The 21,235-nt window shown below is 37.0% G+C and overlaps 1 protein-coding gene across 8 annotated transcripts; it reads right to left on the minus strand.

Moving 5' to 3' along the window:
* Positions 1-306: 306 nt before the first annotated feature.
* Positions 307-16,860, minus strand: dnmt3ba (DNA (cytosine-5-)-methyltransferase 3 beta, duplicate a). 8 transcript variants are annotated; one of them, XM_084390188.1, is made up of 27 exons: positions 16,700-16,786; positions 15,548-15,677; positions 15,303-15,448; positions 14,853-15,051; positions 14,568-14,609; positions 12,886-14,441; positions 12,614-12,782; positions 11,644-11,712; positions 11,279-11,331; positions 9,891-10,022; positions 9,133-9,210; positions 8,470-8,619; positions 8,270-8,377; positions 8,029-8,158; positions 6,594-6,716; positions 6,398-6,442; positions 5,796-5,875; positions 5,571-5,683; positions 5,290-5,473; positions 4,522-4,606; positions 4,145-4,290; positions 3,877-3,967; positions 3,575-3,723; positions 3,202-3,287; positions 2,986-3,055; positions 2,664-2,782; positions 307-2,516 (listed from the first exon to the last, which is right to left on the minus strand). In XM_084390188.1, the coding sequence occupies exons 2-27, from the start codon at positions 15,669-15,671 to the stop codon at positions 2,375-2,377; spliced, it is 4,389 nt and encodes a 1,462-aa protein (XP_084246314.1). In that variant the 5' UTR covers positions 15,672-15,677; positions 16,700-16,786; the 3' UTR covers positions 307-2,374. The 8 variants fall into 8 exon arrangements, with proteins under 8 accessions (XP_084246314.1, XP_084246316.1, XP_084246311.1 ...); XM_084390190.1 differs by lacking the exon at positions 11,644-11,712; XM_084390185.1 differs by having other exon boundaries at positions 12,886-14,609.
* Positions 16,861-21,235: the final 4,375 nt, after the last annotated feature.

Genomic DNA, 21,235 nt, shown 5'->3' on the forward strand with positions numbered 1-21,235 from the left:
TCTTTTGAATTAATACATTTATGCTCTATCAAACTCCCTTGGAGGCAAGTTTTAGAGCAATATGTAGTCAATTAAATATTTTTTATAAATTATATATAGTCAGTAGTGAATGTATATGTGTATATATACTAGTGATTAGACTTTTTAGAATTATTTCTAATTTCCATGACTTTTCCAAGCACACACATAATTAAAAAAAAATCTATATTTCCCAAATATTGAAGTCAAAGCGAGTAGAAATCACATTTAATCTGTGGGTTGATAAAACACTTAAATTAACATATCAATTGGAAAAAAAGACAGATACAAAGGGTTGGTGAAATTTATTTTTCATCACTGATGTTAGTACAAGCATGGAATATTAAAGTTAGGCAAGCAGACTATAGCAAATATCAAAAGCTATTTAAACAAAACCTGTCTTGTCAATCATCAGTTCAAGAAAAACATCCTAGATCTACAGACATAATTAGCATTTCATTTAGCACCAGAAGACATGGGTTTTGAAAGACCCATTCAACAGAAAAGAAGAGGTATTAAGGGCAATTCCAAGGATACAAATATATAGTATATTCTGTTCACAAGTACTGAATAAAAATAATCAGTGTTACATTAAAGATCATGATTCTACGAGATCCTATGAGGTCTGCTGGTGTTGAGAAGACCTGAGGGAGTTATTTCTAACGAGACAATACTGCACCTCGAAACTACACACAGACCGTCATTTCACAATTACATATAACACATCAACAACACAATTCTTACTGGGATTTTCTAAAGCTTTGCTACAAGTAGACATCCAAAATGAATCAAGACATGTAATCCAGTTACTGATCTTTCACCAAAGCTCACACATACCTCAAGCTGGCCCATGCCATACTCAAATTTAATCAATCTAAAGTTTCACTCAGTTGGTATCATGTTTAAAAAAAACCTTTCAAAAGCTAAAGATCAGCTTTGACCAGTGACAAGGTCAGAACCACAAACACAACTATCTGCATAATGCCGAAAACACATGATTAACTACTAGAAAGAAAACAATTTATACACATTTTGAAGCACCTAATTTCACACTGACAGTTTTCAATGACCACAATGGAAAGCGAAATGTATTCTGAGACTTTTCAATGGTTAGATACAATTTAGACGCTTGCACTAGACAAATGCCAGCAAAGATAGAATTATTCCCTTTAATGTAATCTGAAGTCCTGTCAGTTAAAATCATTTAAACATTTGTCCAACAAAAACATATAGCCTATCCACTTGTAGGCACTTAATCTTTAAGCCCTTGCTCACATTGCATCATGTTTTACAAAAAGGCCTCATAGTTAATGCAGTGACTAACTCTCACATAGATATTGAGGTATGCTAAATTCTTACTAAAAACAACACTAAATAATGCTTCAGTGACCACAGTTTTAAATCGGAAGTGCGTACAGGTAACAAATGGGGTAAAAATGCAAACTGAACTGATGTGTTGCAACCTTAATTCTAAGGATTGATGACCTGTTTATTGTAAAATGCTGTGATAGTATGGTCTAAAATGCTAGTTCAAGGCAAAAAAGTAGTCCTAAAAATGTTGGATCACACTGCAAATTGTGTCAACATTAAAAAGTAAGGAGAAAAAAATAGCTAAAACTTTAGAAGGCATCTCAACTCAAGGCTTTCACTAAACTATAATGGCACAGACAACATTTGTGCTTCCGAATACATGGTGTACGGGGTTGCATGTATTCCTATGATCAAAATGCAAGTCATCTATGGTGTGCATGAACATTCTTTTCAATTAAATAAATGATACTAAATAGGAAAACATTTAAGTGTTGACTAAGTACAGTTGTCCAGTGGCCAAACATTCTATATTATAAAAACAGCACCGTGGAATGACAACATTTCCAATCATTATGAAAAAATTACGTAAATGTTTAACAACAGGACTTGTATATTCCTAAACAAGGAAAAGTTCTGATGTAAAAATGTGATATAAAAAGCTGACATGTTAAAAATGGATTTAGATAAACTAAACAGAACTAATATTAATTTATTCATTAAATTATAAATAGGCATTCCTCCAGACAATGAACCAATCACAGAATGGCACTGAGGTAGTGTGTGGAGAATCGTGTGGCTCTCTTCAGCATTAAATCACTTTAAAAGCACACAAGTTAAAAATGACAGTACTTATGATGTTTGAAATATGATCCAAAAGTGTCTGTGCATTCCAAGGATCACTGTTCAGGATAAAACACTTTTAAAACAGATGCAACATTAAAAATGAAAATATTCTGTGAGGTCAGAATCTGCAGAAACCTTAAAAAAAATGAAATTCATTTATCTGAGAGATTCCAGTTGGACCATCCAGTGCCAGAGGATGGCTTTACTCGCAAGCAAAGTAATCCTTTAGAGGGGCAAAGAGGTGTCGGATCACGGGTACACTCCAGGACCGCCCAAGGACTTTCTGTCTTTGTCCCCGCCCCATATTATTCACATCTGTGTAATGCTTTGGGAACCCAAATATTCTGAAAGTGCAGACAGGAATACAATATCAGTCATTTTGTCAAAAGCGTGACAAACAAGCAAACCCACTGACTTACTGTATGCAAACCTGACAAGGCCAAAATTGGAGTACTATTAAATATAAACATATAAATAAATAGATATCTGACCTCTCCATTTCAGTGCACCAAAGGTAGTCCTCTTTTCCATTCATGGTGACTGGTAGAGGTCCCATCTTTCCTTGTTTGATGGAGTTGGACTTGGTGGTAATAGTGCGAACTTTGTTGAACTGATGATTAAATCATTTGTTAAAAGGAAAGAAATACATCTTAATTAGTTAGTTTTGACGACTCTTAGAACATCTTAGTTGTGCATAAATTTGTGGCACCTTCTAGGACTAATATAAGCAGTAACTACAAATGAAAATTTGTATTTGTGCATTTCTTTCATTTCATGAACTTTTCAGTCAGAAGATACAATAAGTCCGTTTACCATTGCAGTTCGTCCGACCTCCAGGCAGTCCTGCAGATCTACGTTATCAGTCAGTGAAGCAGCAAGTGGTCTAAAAACACAAAAAATCAAGTCCTCAGTCACATTAATCTGAATGAATTCATCTATTACTGAACACACATACATTTCCATACTTGGAAAAGTTATTCTTGTGTTTTAAAGGTATGTGTGGTTGTGTGTGCGTGCGTGCATTTATACCGGTTCATTCCAGGTAGATTTCCCCAGAAGTAACGGGCCCTGTGGGCTGGGCTTACTTTCACAGCATCAATCATCACAGGATTACACTGGAAACAGATAAATGCATGAGATTTAATCTCTACAAGCATCATGTTCATCTCAGTGAAAAGGAATTCTGCCTCAACAGCATGTATAAATGTATGGTATGAAAGATCTCCCCACACAGATTTTGCATTGAGTTTAAGTTCAAACAGAAAGCTGCATGGTTTGAAAGTGACTTGTGTGAGAGATGAGCTTCATACATCGCCACAATATTGACAATGGCCCTTTTTTGCCCAAGAAAATTCCCCCGAAATTAACTTAATGTGTAAGCCTGAAAACAAAAAGTTTTTACCTCCAAGAAACGGCAGATATCAGCCTTGTCATGGGCACTCATCGCTACAACATTCTCAAAAAGCCAGAAAAATGGGCGATCGTCATCCTCTTTTGGCCTCATCATGGTTAACATGCGGTAATATTCAAAGAACAGCCGACCTGTGCCTTCTAAAAGAAGACAAGAGCAATAAAATAAAACAAAATAAATTACTTTTTTATAATTAAGGTATATAAATATCTTCTGATGCAAAAGACCAAACTCAGATGTACCAAAAACTTCACAATTCTGTTAAATTTTTATTCTGTTAAATTATATCTTACCAAAAAGACCTTTTCTGGCTGGATTCACCATGGACAGGTCATTACACGGACTTCCACCGATCAGGAGGTCAAATGGCCCCCACTCCGCCAGCTATAAAATGGTGACAACAGGGAACTTCAAAAGGGATCTTGTCACAATGAGTGTTTTTAAATAGCAAAGTTTAGCTGTTAAAATCTAGTTATGCGTCAAATTCCTTAAACTACTTCAAGAATGTCTATGAAGAATGTGAAGTAGTTCATAGTTTATGCGATAACGCTCTATACATACATGCTTCCTTGTGATGGTACGGACATCCTTCACATATTCAATCAAGCCCTCGTGTTTGATCATCCCGACCGCAATAGAGTCTTCACAGATCTCAGAGGCAATGTAGCGGTCTAATTTAAAGCCCAGGTCTTTTAAAACCAGATAGCCTAAAAAAAGAAAGAAAGAAAAGACGCAAGTATGAAAAACCACCCTTGTTTTTGTCTTCAACTCCCACGATGCATTGCTATTGCACCAACCTTAGGGTAAACAAAGCCAAAAAAATAATAAGTGCTGTTTTTGCAAAACAAAAAAGAAGAACCATTGAAGAATATCCTGACATTATGACATATTTTTAATTTTTGGCTAGAAATATTACAGTAATATTGAAGTGAGCAGACCTGTTGCAATCCCATCAAACAGGGAGAGGACTCTGATTGGACGACGCTGATGAGCTGGAATAGAAGGATACACTCGGTGTGGCTCCTAAACCAAGGACAAAAACAGTTTTATTTGTATTAATACACCATTCTGCTTTTCCATTTGTTTCCCAAATATACACAACCATTCAAAAGTTTGGGGGCGGTACATTTTTTCTTTCTTCTAAAATGAATTGATTATTTAATTCAGCCAGGATGCATTAAATTGAAAAAGGGACAGTAAAGTATTTTACATTGTTACAAACGTTTTTTTAGATGTAAATGTTCTTTTGCATTTTCTATTTATCAAAGAATCCCAAAGAAAATAACCAGTCTTCAAAAGAAAATTAATTTCTTGAGCACCAAGTCAGTATATTAAAATGATTTCTGAAGGATCATGTGACACTGAAGACTGGAGAAATGGCTGCTGAAAATTCAGCTTTGCCATCACAGGAATTTTGAAATAGATGAAAGTTCTTTTAAATTCTAACAGTATTTCAGTGTTAGTGTTTTTACTGTATTTTTGTTTTGTATTATTGATCAAATAAATGCAGCATTCATGAGCATTAGAGGCTTCTTTTAAAAAAATCGTACAAACTTATTAATGGTAACGTAAATCGCAAAATACAAATTGGACAAGATGGAACACAAGATGCAAAGAGTGCCACTGGGGTATAAAGTCTGTATCTCTCTTTATACAAATTGGACAACTTGGACATCTAACACAAGAAGGATAAGATGGACACTCACAAATTCAAAGGCACTGTTATTGGCGAAATATTCCTGGACCCGAACACTCCAGTCAGGCCTGAGCTTGAGCACACCATAGCACTTTGAGGGCAGGCAAATGTAACAACTCCATGGGTCAACCTCCTTCAGCTTTTCGAATGTCCCCGGTCCCACCAACACATTCAGACAGTCTTTACAGAAACATCTGAACAGAGTGAAAAAGAGAAAAAGACAGTAAAACAACCTGTTGTGATGGTTAACATGACATTAAGGTTTAAGTCAGTGTACGTTTGAGTTCAAACCTGCAGCAGCTGGCGTTTCCACAGAGAATGACCTCTTGTCCAGCACAGCACACAGTGCAGTATGACTGATAGCCATCCTCATCATACCTGTACAGCGTCTCTGTAAAGTTCTCCTACACAAATACACAATCGTACATGGAAAATGACCTTCTGGCCAGCAAAAGCAAGTAGCATATCAATTTTGTGATTCAGTACCAAAAAGATAAGACAAGATTTGAATCACACCTTGCACTTAAAACAAAGGCTTCCTTTGAAGAGAGGATGGATAATTTCAACGTTGTCAGTTCCACAGGACAGGCAGAAATCTGGGGAAAGAGCCATGGGAACAGACATTCTGTATAATTATCTTGCAATTGATTAAAAGTAAAGGACTGAGCAATAAGAATTGTCCCAAAGGCAAAACTAAGTCAAAAAAATTAAAGGTATGATTTATTGTGGTGGCAGCTGTGAAAATATACAAAGTGCACATACAAAATAATCAAATTCTACAGCTTTTGACTTAATTAATTGACGTGCCTATTCTTAGTGTTTTATTAATAAATTATATATTTTATATATATTTATTTTATGGAAAAAAGCCATTTTAATTAAATATTTTAAAGCTGGCCATCACTATATTTCCATAATTTTCCTATGACCTTTTATTAATTCCCATAATGTTGCCAGGCTTGGAAAACCAAAACGGTATCATTCCCTTGCATTTCCAGGTTTTCTGATTGGCCTCGTAGGAAAAACAATCATTTAAATTATTGTTGAGCCCTGGAATAGCTTTAATAATTAGCTCAATTTATGAATATGATAGAAATAAAATAAGACAAGTGACTCACCTTCAATCTTTCTGCCTTTAACAGTTACCTCATCGACCATTTGATCTGAGAAGAAAGGGAATAAACATGGGTTATGTCCTCTTTCCAAAATTATGCAAACACAGTTTTGTGTTAATGTTTTATGAGATAGAAACCTGATTTATGCTATTATGATTAATGCTAAATTCTGACCTCTATGCAGATTGATATAACTCACCTCTGGTGTACACCTGAGTTGATGGTCTGGACGGTCTGTTCTTGCAGACATACTTCCTCTTGGCTGGAGGCTGATAATCAGACACGGAGGAATCCGACTCAGTTTTATTACTGGTAGAGCTGTCTGTGAAATGGAAAAGCAGATGGAACTCTTGTTAATAAACTCAGATCATCTGTGCATAATCCTAATTCCTGATCAATGTGAAGTCACATTTTGAAGTCACACAATTATTGTATTTTCATGACAGATAATTTGTTACTTTTGATACTCAATGTTATTTGGTCTGTTTACACCTGGGGTTTTTCATATATATTTTTTTTTATTGGATAGCTATCTTATCATGAAAAGACAGGTGTAAACACCCTCCGAAGCACTTTCGCGACGAAATTTAATCCGATCACTCAAACCCATTAAAGGGATAGTTCACCCAAAAAATTAAAATTAGCCCATGATTTACTCACCCTGAAGCCATTCTAGGTGTATATGACATTCTTCTTTCAAGATGAATACAATCAGAGTTAATAAAGGCCTTCTGAAGTGAAGCGATGCGTTTGTGTAAGAATTTCCATATTTAAAACTTATCGACTAAAAAAAGTAGCTTCCGGCGGACGGCCGTACGCATCAATTTACGCCAAAAGAGTAATAACCCTTGAACTTGACGCACAATGTAATGATGGCAATTGATTTACGCCATGGTTCAAAAACTGTGCTGGGCAACTGCATTTGTCATTACGTTGTGCATCAGGTTCAGCACATGTTCAGGGTGAGTTCAGCACATGTTCAGGATGTTCAGGATAATTTTCATTTTTGGGTGAACTATCCCTTTAAGGAGGTGGTCTGAGACACATTTCAGATGAAACTGGACAAGTTTTAAATGCATCTTGTTGATAAAACCACATATGTAAATTGTATTCCTCCCAAAAATATTAAAAAATAAACATGTGAGAGTGTGTTAAAGGCTATATGACATGTATACTGCAACACTCATAGCCGCAGATGAGTGGCTGAGTATCTCTTTGGCAAGCCAATGTGCAAACTGCCGCAAATGAAAGAAGTCGCAGACCCTAAACACAAAATCATCCTCATTAAAAGTAATGTGACTAAATTATCCTACCACTCACTCTCCTATCACAGTCTTTGATCTTTAAATTAGCTGATAAATAAAATGCAGCTAATACCTGTTGCTTTTGTTGACGTGAACTCCGTTAAATTAGCATATAGCGCGGGAATTGATCTAAAGGTTGGATTTAAATTTTGCAGACACATTTATGTGGCCATGTGTAAATGGAACATTTTAACAAATCAGATAGCTATTTGATCACAACACATGAAGTGACCAGGTGTAAAAAGGCCCATTATGAACTTTCAAAATTGCTGTCAATTACCAATTGCTTTGTTTTTTCAATTACAGATATGTTTTAGATTTTGTACATACCTACAAGAGGCAAAAACCCATCAGGACCCATGGGCTGGAAGCCTCCAAATGCCCAATCTAGCATGGCTTTCACTTCTTCCCCTTTCTTCTCCGTGGGGGGGAAAGTTTTCCCACTGCGCTCACCTGCCAACTACACATGAACAACAATATAATGCAATATTACAATGAGAGTAAAATAAGAACTGATACTCTATTTCCAACCGTAGCTGAGAATGGTTAAATAAGTATCCGTCCACTGTACCTCCAGGATTTGGTAGATGGCATTCTTGTAGGTAGGTAGACCTTCATAGGATTTACTACAGAAGCACTTTGCAAATGCAGAAAATGGCAAAAGTCCCTCTGTATGTATCTAAGATTAACAAGAGAAGCATGCTTCAGTGTGAAATACTGGATCTTTTGAAGAATGCAGGAAAAAAAATAATCTAAAGAATAAAAAATAACCTCTGAAAACATGCCATCTCCAAACCACTCTACACGCCTCATTGACACAGGAAGCGTCCTGCCCTTCCAAGCCACCACCAGTCCAGGCCACCAAGAGAAGCCCTTCACTTTTCCCCACACTAGCTCTCCAATGGCATAACCCTTCCCATCCTGCACAGGGAAACAATAAGTCAATACTACATACATTCATAACATGCATGTCATATTATATCAACTAAGAAATGACTGTACAAGCAGGATGAATATGACTTCAACATGTAAGACCACCTGTCAGAGCAATCAAAAGTAAACTAAAATAATATAACCATTTACACCCGGTATTCTATTTCAGATGCTCCAGCCACAAATGGACAGTGCTAAATCCAGTGTAAAAAGTTTCAAACGTTTTGTGATCACTCAAACCACTAATCAAAAGAATTCACAGAACACATGCAGTGACACAGATCATTTACTTTAGATACAAGGTCTGTTAATGAATCAATGCAGATCATGTGAAACACACATCTGTAGTTACTTAATACAGGTAATGTATGTCAAGTTAAGTCACCTTTATTTATATAGCACTTTTTTTTTACAAGACAGATTGTTTCAAAGCAGCTTTACAGTGATAACAGGAAAATAATGTGACGATATTAAAGAAATTTAGAAACCTAGAAGACTTACCTGGTACGCTTGTTCTTTCTTTCCAGGTTTGGGGCTCAGTGTTGAATTCGATGCAGAAGAACGAGCATTGTTCTTCACCTACAATTAATACAACAGTTACTTTAGTGAGACACAAAGGAAGCATACATAATCTAAAATGAGTGCAATTAGACTGTAAACATTTTGTGTGGAAAACACAGACATAACACCCAGTTTTAATGAAGCCTCTGCGGATCTGTCTGTATGCAAGCTTCCACAAAGCTAAATGTCTCGTTGAAACTTGAAGTGATTAACTTAATAATCATTTGTAAATGTTACCCCATGTAAAGATGTGTATTCTTCATACACAAGCATTTCAGTCTTTCTTATGTATGTTAGTGTGTAAGTCCAGCATGCATAACATTGCACACAATGAATTAAAATTTATTATAAAGCACTTTTCACAATACATTTTGTTCCAATGCAGCATAATAAAAATAAACAAGAAACAAATTAATCACCATGGAAAAGATGTTATGAATGTTAGCACTGAAATTGCAGAGGAAAAAACAGACAAGGACACATAGCTAGAGGAGGAACATAAGACTCCAAAGACTAATCTACCAGCCAGAAAAGAAACCACAGGGCTCATGCACACATTCATGAAGCAGCATCTATTGCTTATGCAAACAGCTCAATGTTATACAGAGAGCATGAATGGGACGAAACTGAAAGGCGGACACTCTACACCCGCGATAGGCCAGACAGACCACTGAATCTTGACCTGGGCAGGTACATACCACCTCTGGCTTGCTGTCCTTGTCTGGGTTTGCTGGTTTGCTCCAGGTGCCAGCACCGGCCTGAAAGACTGTACGTGCCAGTGGTTTCTGCCGTAAGCTGCTCTCCCAACCGAATATTCCTCTAACAGAGCCCTATAGACCCATACATATGCATACAAATTACATACACTGTCAACTCAGATCACATGACTCCTAGAGTAAAGTAATCAGTAACAGGGTATGTAGAGAAGGAATGAAAGAAGTTAAATCAGGAGAGGTTAGTTTGGTGATATGGTTGATGTGTTTGTGTGTACCGGTCCATTTTTTTTCCCCCTGTGATAACTAAAGTTGACCTAATCAGTCCTGGTTTGCTTCATCATCTCAAGAATACAATGTAAGATCGAATTCAGCAAATGTATTCACTGCTCTGGGCACATTCAATGATGAAACTTTGGCAGAAAAGCTTGATCAGTAAAATGCTGGTATTTTTACCAGGCCCGATCATCAGTATTGCTAATAACCATTCGTGCATTTCCCAGAATGTTGGTTTCCTCTTTATGTCAGTACAAGATCTACAAACAGTCTAGTCAAAATCTTACTACCGTTCAAAAGTTTGAAGTCAGTAGTTTTTTTTTTTTAAGGAAGTAGTTTTTTTATTCAGCAATGACACATTAAATAGATCAAAAGTGACAGAAAAACACTGTTACACCAGACTTCCTTATTAAATAAATGCTGTGCATTTGAGCTTTTTAATTCAAAGGATCTTGAAAATGATTCACAGTCTTCTAGAAAAAATACCGGAGTAATGGATGCTGAAAATTAAGCTTCGCAATTTTTAAAATGAAGTGCAATTACATTTTAAAATATATTCAAATAGAAAACAGTTCTTACCTGTAATAGTATTTTAACAATATTACTGTTTTCACTGTATTTTCAAATCAAATTAATGGAGCCCTTTAAATATAGATTATTTCAGTGTATTCCATATACATTTTTTTTTTTTTAGGTTGCGGGTTCGATTCTCAGTGCCGGCAGGAAATTACTGAGGTACCCTTGAGCAAGGCACCTAACCCCCAATCGCTCCATGGGCACCACAGCAAAATGGCTGCCCACTGCTCAAGGTGTGTGTGTCCACAGTTTGCTGTGTTTTTGTGTGTTCACTACTCACTACTTCTAATGTGTGTGCACTAACTTGGATGGGTCAAATGTAAATTCTGAGTATGGGTTACCATACTAGGACTTCACATGTCACTATTCTGTTCTCGGTATCAGCATCAGCCATTAAAACATACACATTGGTCAGGCCACTCTTTACAACGACACTAAGGAATGAATTCCTTGGTTAAAAACAAATCTGAAAACGTTTATTAGTCGTTTCTCAGCCACAGTTGTTTTCCAGCTAATATTACCTCCTGTGATGTGTTAACGCCATCATCGGCTCCATCTTTCTTTAAGGCCATTTCTGCAGGAAAATAAAATGTAAACAATTAAATCGATAAGAACAGTCAGGTATGAATTTATCTATTTTGAGGTGCCAAAACAAGTAACACTAATAGCAACAATTAACATTACTTTGAGCACAGACAAATAGAGCATGAACATTTGTAATTTCAATGCAAAGGTGAGCAACTTTCTTGAGCATTTAGTGTGAAGCGGAGACAAAGGAAGAAAGTTCAGATCAACAGATGTTTGCCACCAGGAGAAGCGTTTGAGATTGTAAAGCATTATTCTATAGCTGCTCTAGAACCTCTTAAACTGGACATTTCATTCACACCTCTCTGACTGGTGATCTTCTCCAGTCGCACCACACACGGCTTCACTGCGCTTGAGTGTTGAACCGTCTCTGGAAAACAGCACATCGTTTCCATCAATCTAACCAGCCTCTGCTGGATCTGACTGGATTAGAACTTTAACTGCACTATACAAACAATAATATAGATTACAATTTGATAATTTTATTGTACTTACAATTAAGTACTAAATTAATCCATGACAATTCATTGGGAAATATAGTAATCTGTGGAGCACCATTTAGTAACAAAAAGCACCAGTGTTGATTACATGCAAGTTGAAAGATGTTTCTACAACTTCAAACGCTTGAATGATTTTGACAATGCAGATCCAGTCTTGCAGAGCTAGACCTTTGGTTGTTGGCTTAAGGCTGGGTTCACTTTGCAGCTTATTCTGGCCAAGAAGAATTCAAGAACCACACATTTAGCCGCCGTGCATAAGCTTCGCCACACACTATTAATGGATCTAGAAAACTTGAAAAAATATTGGCAGCAGACTATTGTGGTCTTGGCAGTGATCACTGAGCTGCTTTTCACAATGAAGAATAGAAAATCCATTGTCAGCCTTATCTGACATTTCTGATCCAATCTGATCCACACTTTTTCAGCAGCAACACAACTTTGAATATATCTTTCAGATTTAATGCCATGACCCTTGAAAAAAGTGGTAGCCCTTCCTATCGTAGTAGCCCTTACCTTGCTAGCACAATTTTGCGTTCAGATGGACTGATAAAAAAAAACCCTGTGCACCCAAATTCAAAAGGTTACATTTTTATTAGATGGTCTGTGTACATTTTTGATTTGGTTTTCTGCTGTGTAAGTAGTTTTTTTTTTTCAGGTATGCTGAGAATATATACGTCATTCTCACTGTGAATCGTTTTGGTGCAATTTTTTCACCAGTGATTGTCTATACTTTGCCTTAAAAAAAAAAAAAAAACCTTTAGGACAACTTACCTGACGTGCTGCTTCGGGCTTTTTTCTTCATCCCATTTCTGATGGGTGAAGTCTTAACTTCAGTTTGCTCTACGGAGGAGTCGTCATTGGAATCCAGCTCCTTTACTATATCGGTGTCACTTTCACCTGAACTATCATCCCAATGAAGAGCATCGCCATTTTCAACAGCCTGCAAGTAAAACCATTTTGAAGATGACGAAATTAATTGAGACAGATAGATAGAACGAGCATAGAGAGAGACATAGATTGATATATAGACTTGTATTCTATACCTGGGCAAAGATCTTTTCTGCTTCAAGAGAAGGACAGGGCAAAACCAAAAGACAGTGGACAAGCCTCTTGAAAATAGATGCTGGGGGAAAAGTCTTGAGCACACTACACCAGTATCGCTCCACAGAAAGGGTTGAAGATGTGTCTTCTTCATCCTCAACAAGCTGATACTCCAAGAACTCATCAGTGAGCTTAGCAGAATCCTCAGGTTTGGAGCAGATGCCAAATTGTACAGCAAGGTCAACTATATTCTTTCCTGTGACCTTTAACCTTCCTGCTGGGCTGAGGAGCTGTGAAATGCCCCTCAAGACACTTTCGCTCAGAGGGAGACTGTCAGCGATAGAGGTCGTAAGAGTTTTGTAAAACTTTAAAGACTCATCATGAAATGCATTCAGGGAATCTGCCAGTTCCTCTTCTCTGGCAGAGATGAAGTCTTCTACCACCCCACCCAAACTGAGCTCAGTAGCAGGAAGACAGAATGTTGAGTTCTCCAGGATGGTTGGGTCTCGTTCCTTCAGGTAGCGTATGACCGCTTGAGGGCGGAGAAAGCTGGAGGCATATGAACGTAGGAGCCCACTTGCTTCTCGAAGGATCTGGACAAGATCTGCACGAACAGAGCCTTTGCTTTGTTGCAGGTGCTGCCCGAAGGCACGGAGTGGACTAAGAGCGTGATCCAGAAACATCAAGGTGACTCTAATTTTAGGGTTCTCCAACTGCGAACAAATATGCTTAGCTTTATCATTATTTTCATCACAGGAAGTGAAGTATGATACCAAATCACTCCACATTCCAAGCATCCTTTGAACGAGCGCACAAAACTCCTCACAACTGTGTGAAAGGGGTGCGCTGTTGTCTTTTAGTCCATTAATGCCTGCAAACAGCATCTTGAGGTTGTCATTGCTAGTAGAACAAGTGGAGAAGTGTGCGTAGATGTTGACAATAAGTTCATGAACCTGGCTGGAGTAAGCCTTTAGGCCAGCATTGTAGGCAGAGTCAGGTATGCTGTAAAGTCCACCAAGATCAATCACCTGTGGGTTGAGCTCCCGAATTTGCAACACAACACTTTCTGAGGTCTGTTCCTGATCATTAACATAGAAAGCTACCATGTTGCTAGCAGGAAGTTCAAACTTTTGGAGGACATTGAGTAAACATCCAGAAACGGAGTCTTCAGCTTGAAAGACATCAAGGAGACGGATACAGTACCTTGCTTCATTTTCCTCAAAAAATCCCACGAGCACTACATGGCAGGAGGTCCTTTCTCCGCCCTCTACATCAAGTGGCACCTGCCCATATATGTAGATACAGAACGGGTTCAGCTTACAAGCAGAAACAATGTCCTTTGGATACTCTAGTCCGAGGATGTAATTTGCAGTACGTTGGGAGACCTTGTTGATACTTGAGGGTAAAGTGGATAGGCAATGGGTTTGAATGAAAAGCAGCATGGTTTCACTACAGGAAATGGAGACTTCAATCTGCTTTCTCCCAGATGAATTTAATCCTCCCTGCTCAAATTTCATATGCTTTTGAGTCTGCTGGTGTCGCTTCAGATCGTAAAAACCTGCGTGTAGGACAACATTATGGTCACACAAAGTGCAGTAAGCGCAGTTGTCTCCCATATGACTGGCTTTGACCCATTTAAAGGTTCTTTGCCATTTAGGATCATAAGTCACAAGTCGCCTCCTACCATTAAAATCAATGTCTTTGTCAGACTCGTCCCTTACTCTGCCTGTATAAAATGAAAAACAAGTTACATCAGTGAAGTGTTCTGGAATAGTGTATGCATTTCAATTATGAGCTGATTTTCCAGTCCTACTGATGTATTATAAATACTGAGGCAAATTTTCTATTCATGAATGAGGGGAGTAGAATTGAATAAAATAATTCAAAGTCATCATACTTAAAAAATAATAATAATTTAAAGAAAGAATAATTTAAATACAAAACTGAAATGACAATAATGGAGGCTTACCAGATTCATGTGGACTTTTCCAAGATTTTGGAGACTTAACAGCGTCATCTACATGTACAATATCCTGACCATTACGAGCTTCAACTGGGTTGTAGTCCCTCCCTTGCCTCTCATTGACATGGAAAAATTTCTTGAACCACTTCATAAAGGTGAAATTGGGTCTAAACTTTCCTGTAAGAAGCTCATTCACAGGGACTGACTGAAAGAAACATAAAAAATGGAGAACATCAATGTACTGTAAAGAGCTTGACAGACAACAAACTGTAGTTCGCAGATTATGTTCTTAAACAAGATTCACATTTAAATATCCATCATATCATTTCTGCAGCACGTATGGGATTAAAAAGAATAGCAACAACATAAGGAAAATAAAATGCATGCATCACCTTACACAGTCACAATTTTATATGCAGGAGAATTAATAGAATACATTATCTGACTAAATCTGACCTCTGTTATGCCTAATTTCCGGAAAGCTGTCTGCAGAAGACTGTAGTTCTGCATGAAATCCGAACTCTTTTGGGACTCGAACTTTACTTTGCTCATGTCAATGGACCCAGGGAAGAGCAAGTCTATAAGCTGGCAAAAACACGCACCTAAAAAATAAATAAATAATCATGTAATTCAGGTTAAAGCTGTTGTCAATAAGCAGACATTAACAACAAAACAGGAAAAAATAAAAATAAAAAACGTACCTGATCGACATTGCTCCACTTGAGTAAAGTTAGTTTGCAGGGTTTCATTGATCCAGGACAGAATGTCATTGCGACTGAACTTGTCATCGGGGCTATTCGAGTCCAGACTAACATTTGTAGCCATCTTATGCTTTCATAATGCAAAATAAAAAATATTTTTCTTACAAAATAACAATTGATTGTGAGACAACATTCAGAAGCAATAAATTATAACCAAAGTCAATTTCATTGCACATTTGAGATCATAGAGAAGTGTTTGTTGTTTTATTGTTCACCTATATAGTATATGTGGAAAAGACAAAGAGAGAAAAAGATTTGAATGCATAAGAAATCATGCAAAATTACTCTCTTACACATGAGATGCATAACATAAAGTTGATAGAGATGCATAACATAAAGTTTACTGAAGGTTTTTGCATTTTGAAGAAGCCTAAGTCATATTGCAGTTCCTCAAAACTAAAAAGACTACAGCCTCTATATTGCGTCAGTGTGTTGAGTAAAAACTCCTCCCCACTTTTTACGAAAATCTCGCGGGGTAATTTTTTGCCGCGAATGCAGCGCGCTTAAAAAAAAGTCGCTTTCACTTTTAGGTTAAACCTGTGACAACAACTTAATACACCGTGGATCGAAAACAATGTGCGCACGAAATCTAAATTAAAGTATGAAATAAAACCAGTAGCATGCATTTAGATGTTTAGCGGTTGATTTATTTGTGGAATGACGATGGAATAGTAGTGGTTTATAGCATTATAATTTAGTCGCTGACTCTTGTTGTCTTAGTGAACACTTTCAAAACAATTGGATTCACGTTACCGAGACAAATGTTTACTTCATTTGTGCGATTTTAACTTTGCAAGTTGCTTTAACCTAGACGTAAACGGCTAACATGCAGTGCAATATATGTTTGAAAATAACGTCAATTCAGTAAACACTTTTTTCCATAAGCCATATCCGCGTTCTCATTGTATTAAGACCGGTTGTCTTTGTCAGTGTGTCTTTGTGTTGCTGTAATGGTCGCTCACATGACGCGAAAACTGTACGGGGCAATGAAACATAAGAATGAATAACATTACTGTTTCAGCAGAATCGTGACTCTCCACAAAAACTAATAAATCGAAACGTGCTTTTAAAAAAAGATCAAGTATGTCCTACCTTATTTGTACCTTGGTCCCGGAGACCTCGCTACTCTCCAGCCTAGAATGTATCCTAGTCCACCACAGTGCTTCCCCCAACATATGCATTGTGCTGACAAGGATTGGCCTGTAGAAGTGGGAGGGACTATACTGCAGCTAGCTAAGATTTCTCCAACGTACGAAATAGCGTGTTGTTGGGCAAACATTTATTTTGACGTCAGGATACAGATGTGAAATAAATATGAACTGACTTAACATCTGTCCAGTTGTTTTATTAGTAACCATTAGCAACGAATCTGATGCCAAGAACGGGCGTTCGCGATTTTTTTACTCGCACAGTTAAAAACGCCGATCAGTTTTGCACATGTTCTGTTGGTGTTTAAACCATAAACATTGTTGGATTATTTCGTCAAAATTACTGAAATAATATTTAAAAAATGTGACGCGCAAAGTTATTCCAGAAGTTTTGCAGAATGATTCACTTTTTATTTAATATTTTTTAATGAACTATCAGTAATTTCCGTTACGATCATGACACGGTCACAAACGAAAGCCACGTGGCGAGCACGCGCATGGTTGTCGAGTTGGTGAGATAATGTTTTAACGTTAGTACATTTTTTAATATTGTGTATAATACCTCAGAGACCAAATATATGTTTGCGCAATTACGCCTTTTTATTGTTAAATGTGCATCGCGTACATTTAAAGTGTACATCTCTCAAATATCAATATAATCTCTACAGAAAACAGTGAGAGGTTATGACACTGAAATGGCTGGCGGTGCGCTGAGTTGAATGTGTTGATATGGCGCCAAAAAAAAGCTTCGGGGAAAGGGCTTGTACCACCTAAAATGGCGGGGCTATTTGAATGGCCTTGTTCTGGAATATGACTCGTTTTGTATCTTTAAGAAGAAATTCTATTACACTGAGTTCAAATACACTTTACAAATGTAAGATGATCCTTTAAGTTTGTAATCTCAATTTAGTCCACTTTGGACCCTGCCTTTACATCAGCTACACGTACATGTGTACATGTGATGTTTTCCGTTGTATTCTGCTTTATAGCGCAGCCAATCTGGTGCATATTAGGCCTACACCAGCTAACTAGTTTTTTAATCATAAAAAAAATATAGGTTATGTAAATCGTATTGAAGCTTGAGAAATAATTGATAAAACCACAATACCACTTTAACACAAAGAAGTCATTAGCACGTTAGCTTACATAAAATATGCCATACCTTTATGACAGAGCTGGGTTAGTTTAGACATGTAGGCTATGTCTTGATTGCATTTTTATTTGTTTTAACTCGATTTAATTAAAGACAAAGCAGGACAGACAGGACAGGTGAGTCTCCATGAGACCAGGATTTTTTATTTTCCTTTTCTCACTATTTCTTTAACTCATTCTTCATCCCTTCTTTTACTTTCATAAATATGTAAGCTGTTTTGTGTAATTGTATTTCTCCTATCCCATCTTAAAGGGTTAGTTCACCCAAAAATGAATATTCTGTCATCATTTACTCACCCTCAAGTTGTTCCAAACCTGTATGAATTTCTTTCTTCTGCTGAACATAAAAGAAGATATTTTGTAGAAAATGGGTAACCAAACAGTTGATAGACTTCCATAGTATGGGAGAAAAAAATACTATGGAAGTCAAAGTGGTCCATTAACTCTTTGGTTTCCACCATTCTTCAAAATATCTTATTTTGTGTTCAGCAGAAGAAAGAAATTCATACAGTTTTGGAACAACTTTAGGGTGAGTAAATGATTACAAAATGTTCATTCTTGGGTGAACTATCCCTTTAATATGCAGAGGCGGCTGTAAGAAAGACATTTCTTGGTTCATTTTCCCAAGAAGCACCGGCACTATCAAAACATTACTCTGTTTGAGCATTTCAACCAGCCCAACAGAACAGTATTGACACAATCAACACTGAGTTTGGGGCAGGGCTACCTGTTTAGGAAACCTGTTTGAATTTATTTTTTATTTTTTGCAGTTCTGTTTGGTGATTACACTCAAACTGTGTTTTTTGGTTGGAATTGCTATGAGAAGAGGTTCTTCTCTTCTAACCACTTCATTTATGACAGAGCTGAATTGCACACAGCTTGATGACCATCCCTTTAAATCGTGATTGCACTTTTAGTTTTGTTTTAACATCAGCAGGCCTAATTTGTTTAAAGGCAAAGCAGGACAGACAGGATAGGTGAGTCTCCATCCATGACCAATAGAGCAGATTTTATAGATTTATTTTCCTTTTCTCACTCTCCCTTTCATTCATTGAGTCTTCATCCCTTCTTTCTCTTTCATAAATATTTTGAATCTGTTTTGTGTGATTGTATTTCTCCTATTACATCTTAACAGCTATAAAAAAGACATTTGTTGGATCATTTCCCGAAGAAGCACTGTGGCACTATCAAAACATTAGGCCTACTCTTTGTTTGAGCATTTCAACCAGCCCAACAGAACAATACCGACACAACACTGAGTTTGGGGCAGGGCTACCTGTTTTTCTGACCAATTGAGTCTAGGAAACCTGTTTGAAAACATTTATTATTTGGTGATTTCTGATGTGAGTTCCGTTTGGTGAACTGTGGTTTCTGGTTGGAATTGCAATGAGAAGTTATTCTCTATTTACTACTTCTTAAAGGTACACTGTGTAGTTTTTTAAGTATTTTATTAGCTAAAATCAATGTCTTTATTCATAAATATGTCCTCATTGGTGTAAAATTACCTCTGCCAATGATCTGACTTATCCTCGTAAGCGAAGAGTTTCTTATCTTTATTTACATTGGACGGGTAAGTCCAAGGAGGCTTCCATGTCATTCCGCCATTTTGAAAAACTATAATAACAGAGAGGGACAAAAAGCACTAGCCTACCTCAACGTGTTTCCACAACGCATTTTCGTTCAGAGCCAGCGATTTTGAAAGGCTGCACTGCACGGTACTTAATAATGCAGGATCATACTTATAGAAAGAAAACTTGATGAAGTGCTATTGGAAGACATGTTGTCATAGCTTCTTGGTACATAACCTCTACCTAGTTGCAACACGCATTTGAAAAAGCGATGCGCTAGAGAGCACTATTCGTTTGAATGCAAAATACAATTTCACCGCTAGATGGGAGAAATTCCTACACAGTGTCCCTTTAATAACTCGCAATTGCGATTTTATATCTCACAATACTGAGAAAAGAAGTCAGAATTGCAAGATATAAACTCGGAATTGCTAGAAAAAAAGTCAGAATTGCAAGATAAAAAGTCTATGTCTTTAAATTGTTTTATTCCGTGCTTTAAACAAGCTTCCATAGTTTTCACAGTTAAACCAATAGAGATTCCCCAAAGAACCTTTCCCTGATCAGTTCTTAAAAGAACCTTTTTTTTTTCTTCGTGTGAAAAAACATTTTAATAATCTATCTAAAGCACCTTTTTTCTGCTTATCACAACAACAACAAAAAGAGATGAGAGAGAGAACAGGAGAAGAGCAAAGGACCATGTGATCTGTTTTAATATTTTTTGTTAAATTATGGAAGTTGACTGTCCAGTGGAACACGGAAGCTTAAACTGAAGTGAGTTCCTTATCAGAAGTGAAAGAAGTAGTCAGCGATCCCTATCACGCTCCTGCTCTACAAAAACAGTAGTCTTTATCTTCTCTCCTTCCTGTCCCCTCCAGATGTATGCTGTTTGAAACTGAAAATAACGGTTACACTACAACATAACTTATACCCACACATAAATCTCTCTCATGCATATTTCACAATGTCTCCTTTGGCGCGCTTGAGAAAGTGACCATTTAACTTGTGTTTGAGACATACTATTTCTCTGGTAATTATTTGTAGCTGTCTGCTAGTTTATGAAGGGCAACTTTTTTTAGGAACTGAAAACATTTGGGATACCTGGGATTTCCAACATATTTCAAAGCAGTAATGAAATAAAAGTCCTGTCATCATCCTCACATTTCTCCAACCTGTATGACTTTCTTTTATTTGTAGAGCACACAAGGAAATGTTCTTTTGCCACAGTGAAGCTGCAAAGCACCAAAAAGGACTCAACAATAAAAGTGGTCTAACTCATGCTATAGCTACCAAAACTATTGTGTGAGAAACATGATCAGTCCAGTTAGTAAAGAAATAATTTAGACCAGTTTTGATTCATTAAAAAGATCTGACTTAAAAGAATGGTTTATTCAGGAATCAGACAGCTAGGAACTCTCATCATATGCTTTTTATGAAGGTTTTGATTAGATTTTGCATCGGTACTGAAGCTTGAAAGCTTTAGCCCATTTATTGTAATTGCACTGAAAATACCTTCAAAATATCAACATTTGAGTTTTGAAATGACATGAAAATTTAATTCTGTCTTAGAAAGTGTATAGCTTAGATGCTCAAACTGGTCACCATTTCATTTGTTATTTGCCATACTTTTTGCATTCAGTAGTTCATTTTAAATAGTTGAGTGGCAAATTCATTAAAAAAAATGTTTTATATATACCTCTGTCATAATGAGCTTCTAAAATGTTTTTAAACTAGTTTTAGATGGAGCATGTCACACCGCAGCA

This window comes from Rutilus rutilus (genome assembly GCF_951802725.1).
Source record: "Rutilus rutilus genome assembly, chromosome: 19".
In the NCBI taxonomy this organism is placed as follows: domain Eukaryota; kingdom Metazoa; phylum Chordata; class Actinopteri; order Cypriniformes; family Leuciscidae; genus Rutilus; species Rutilus rutilus.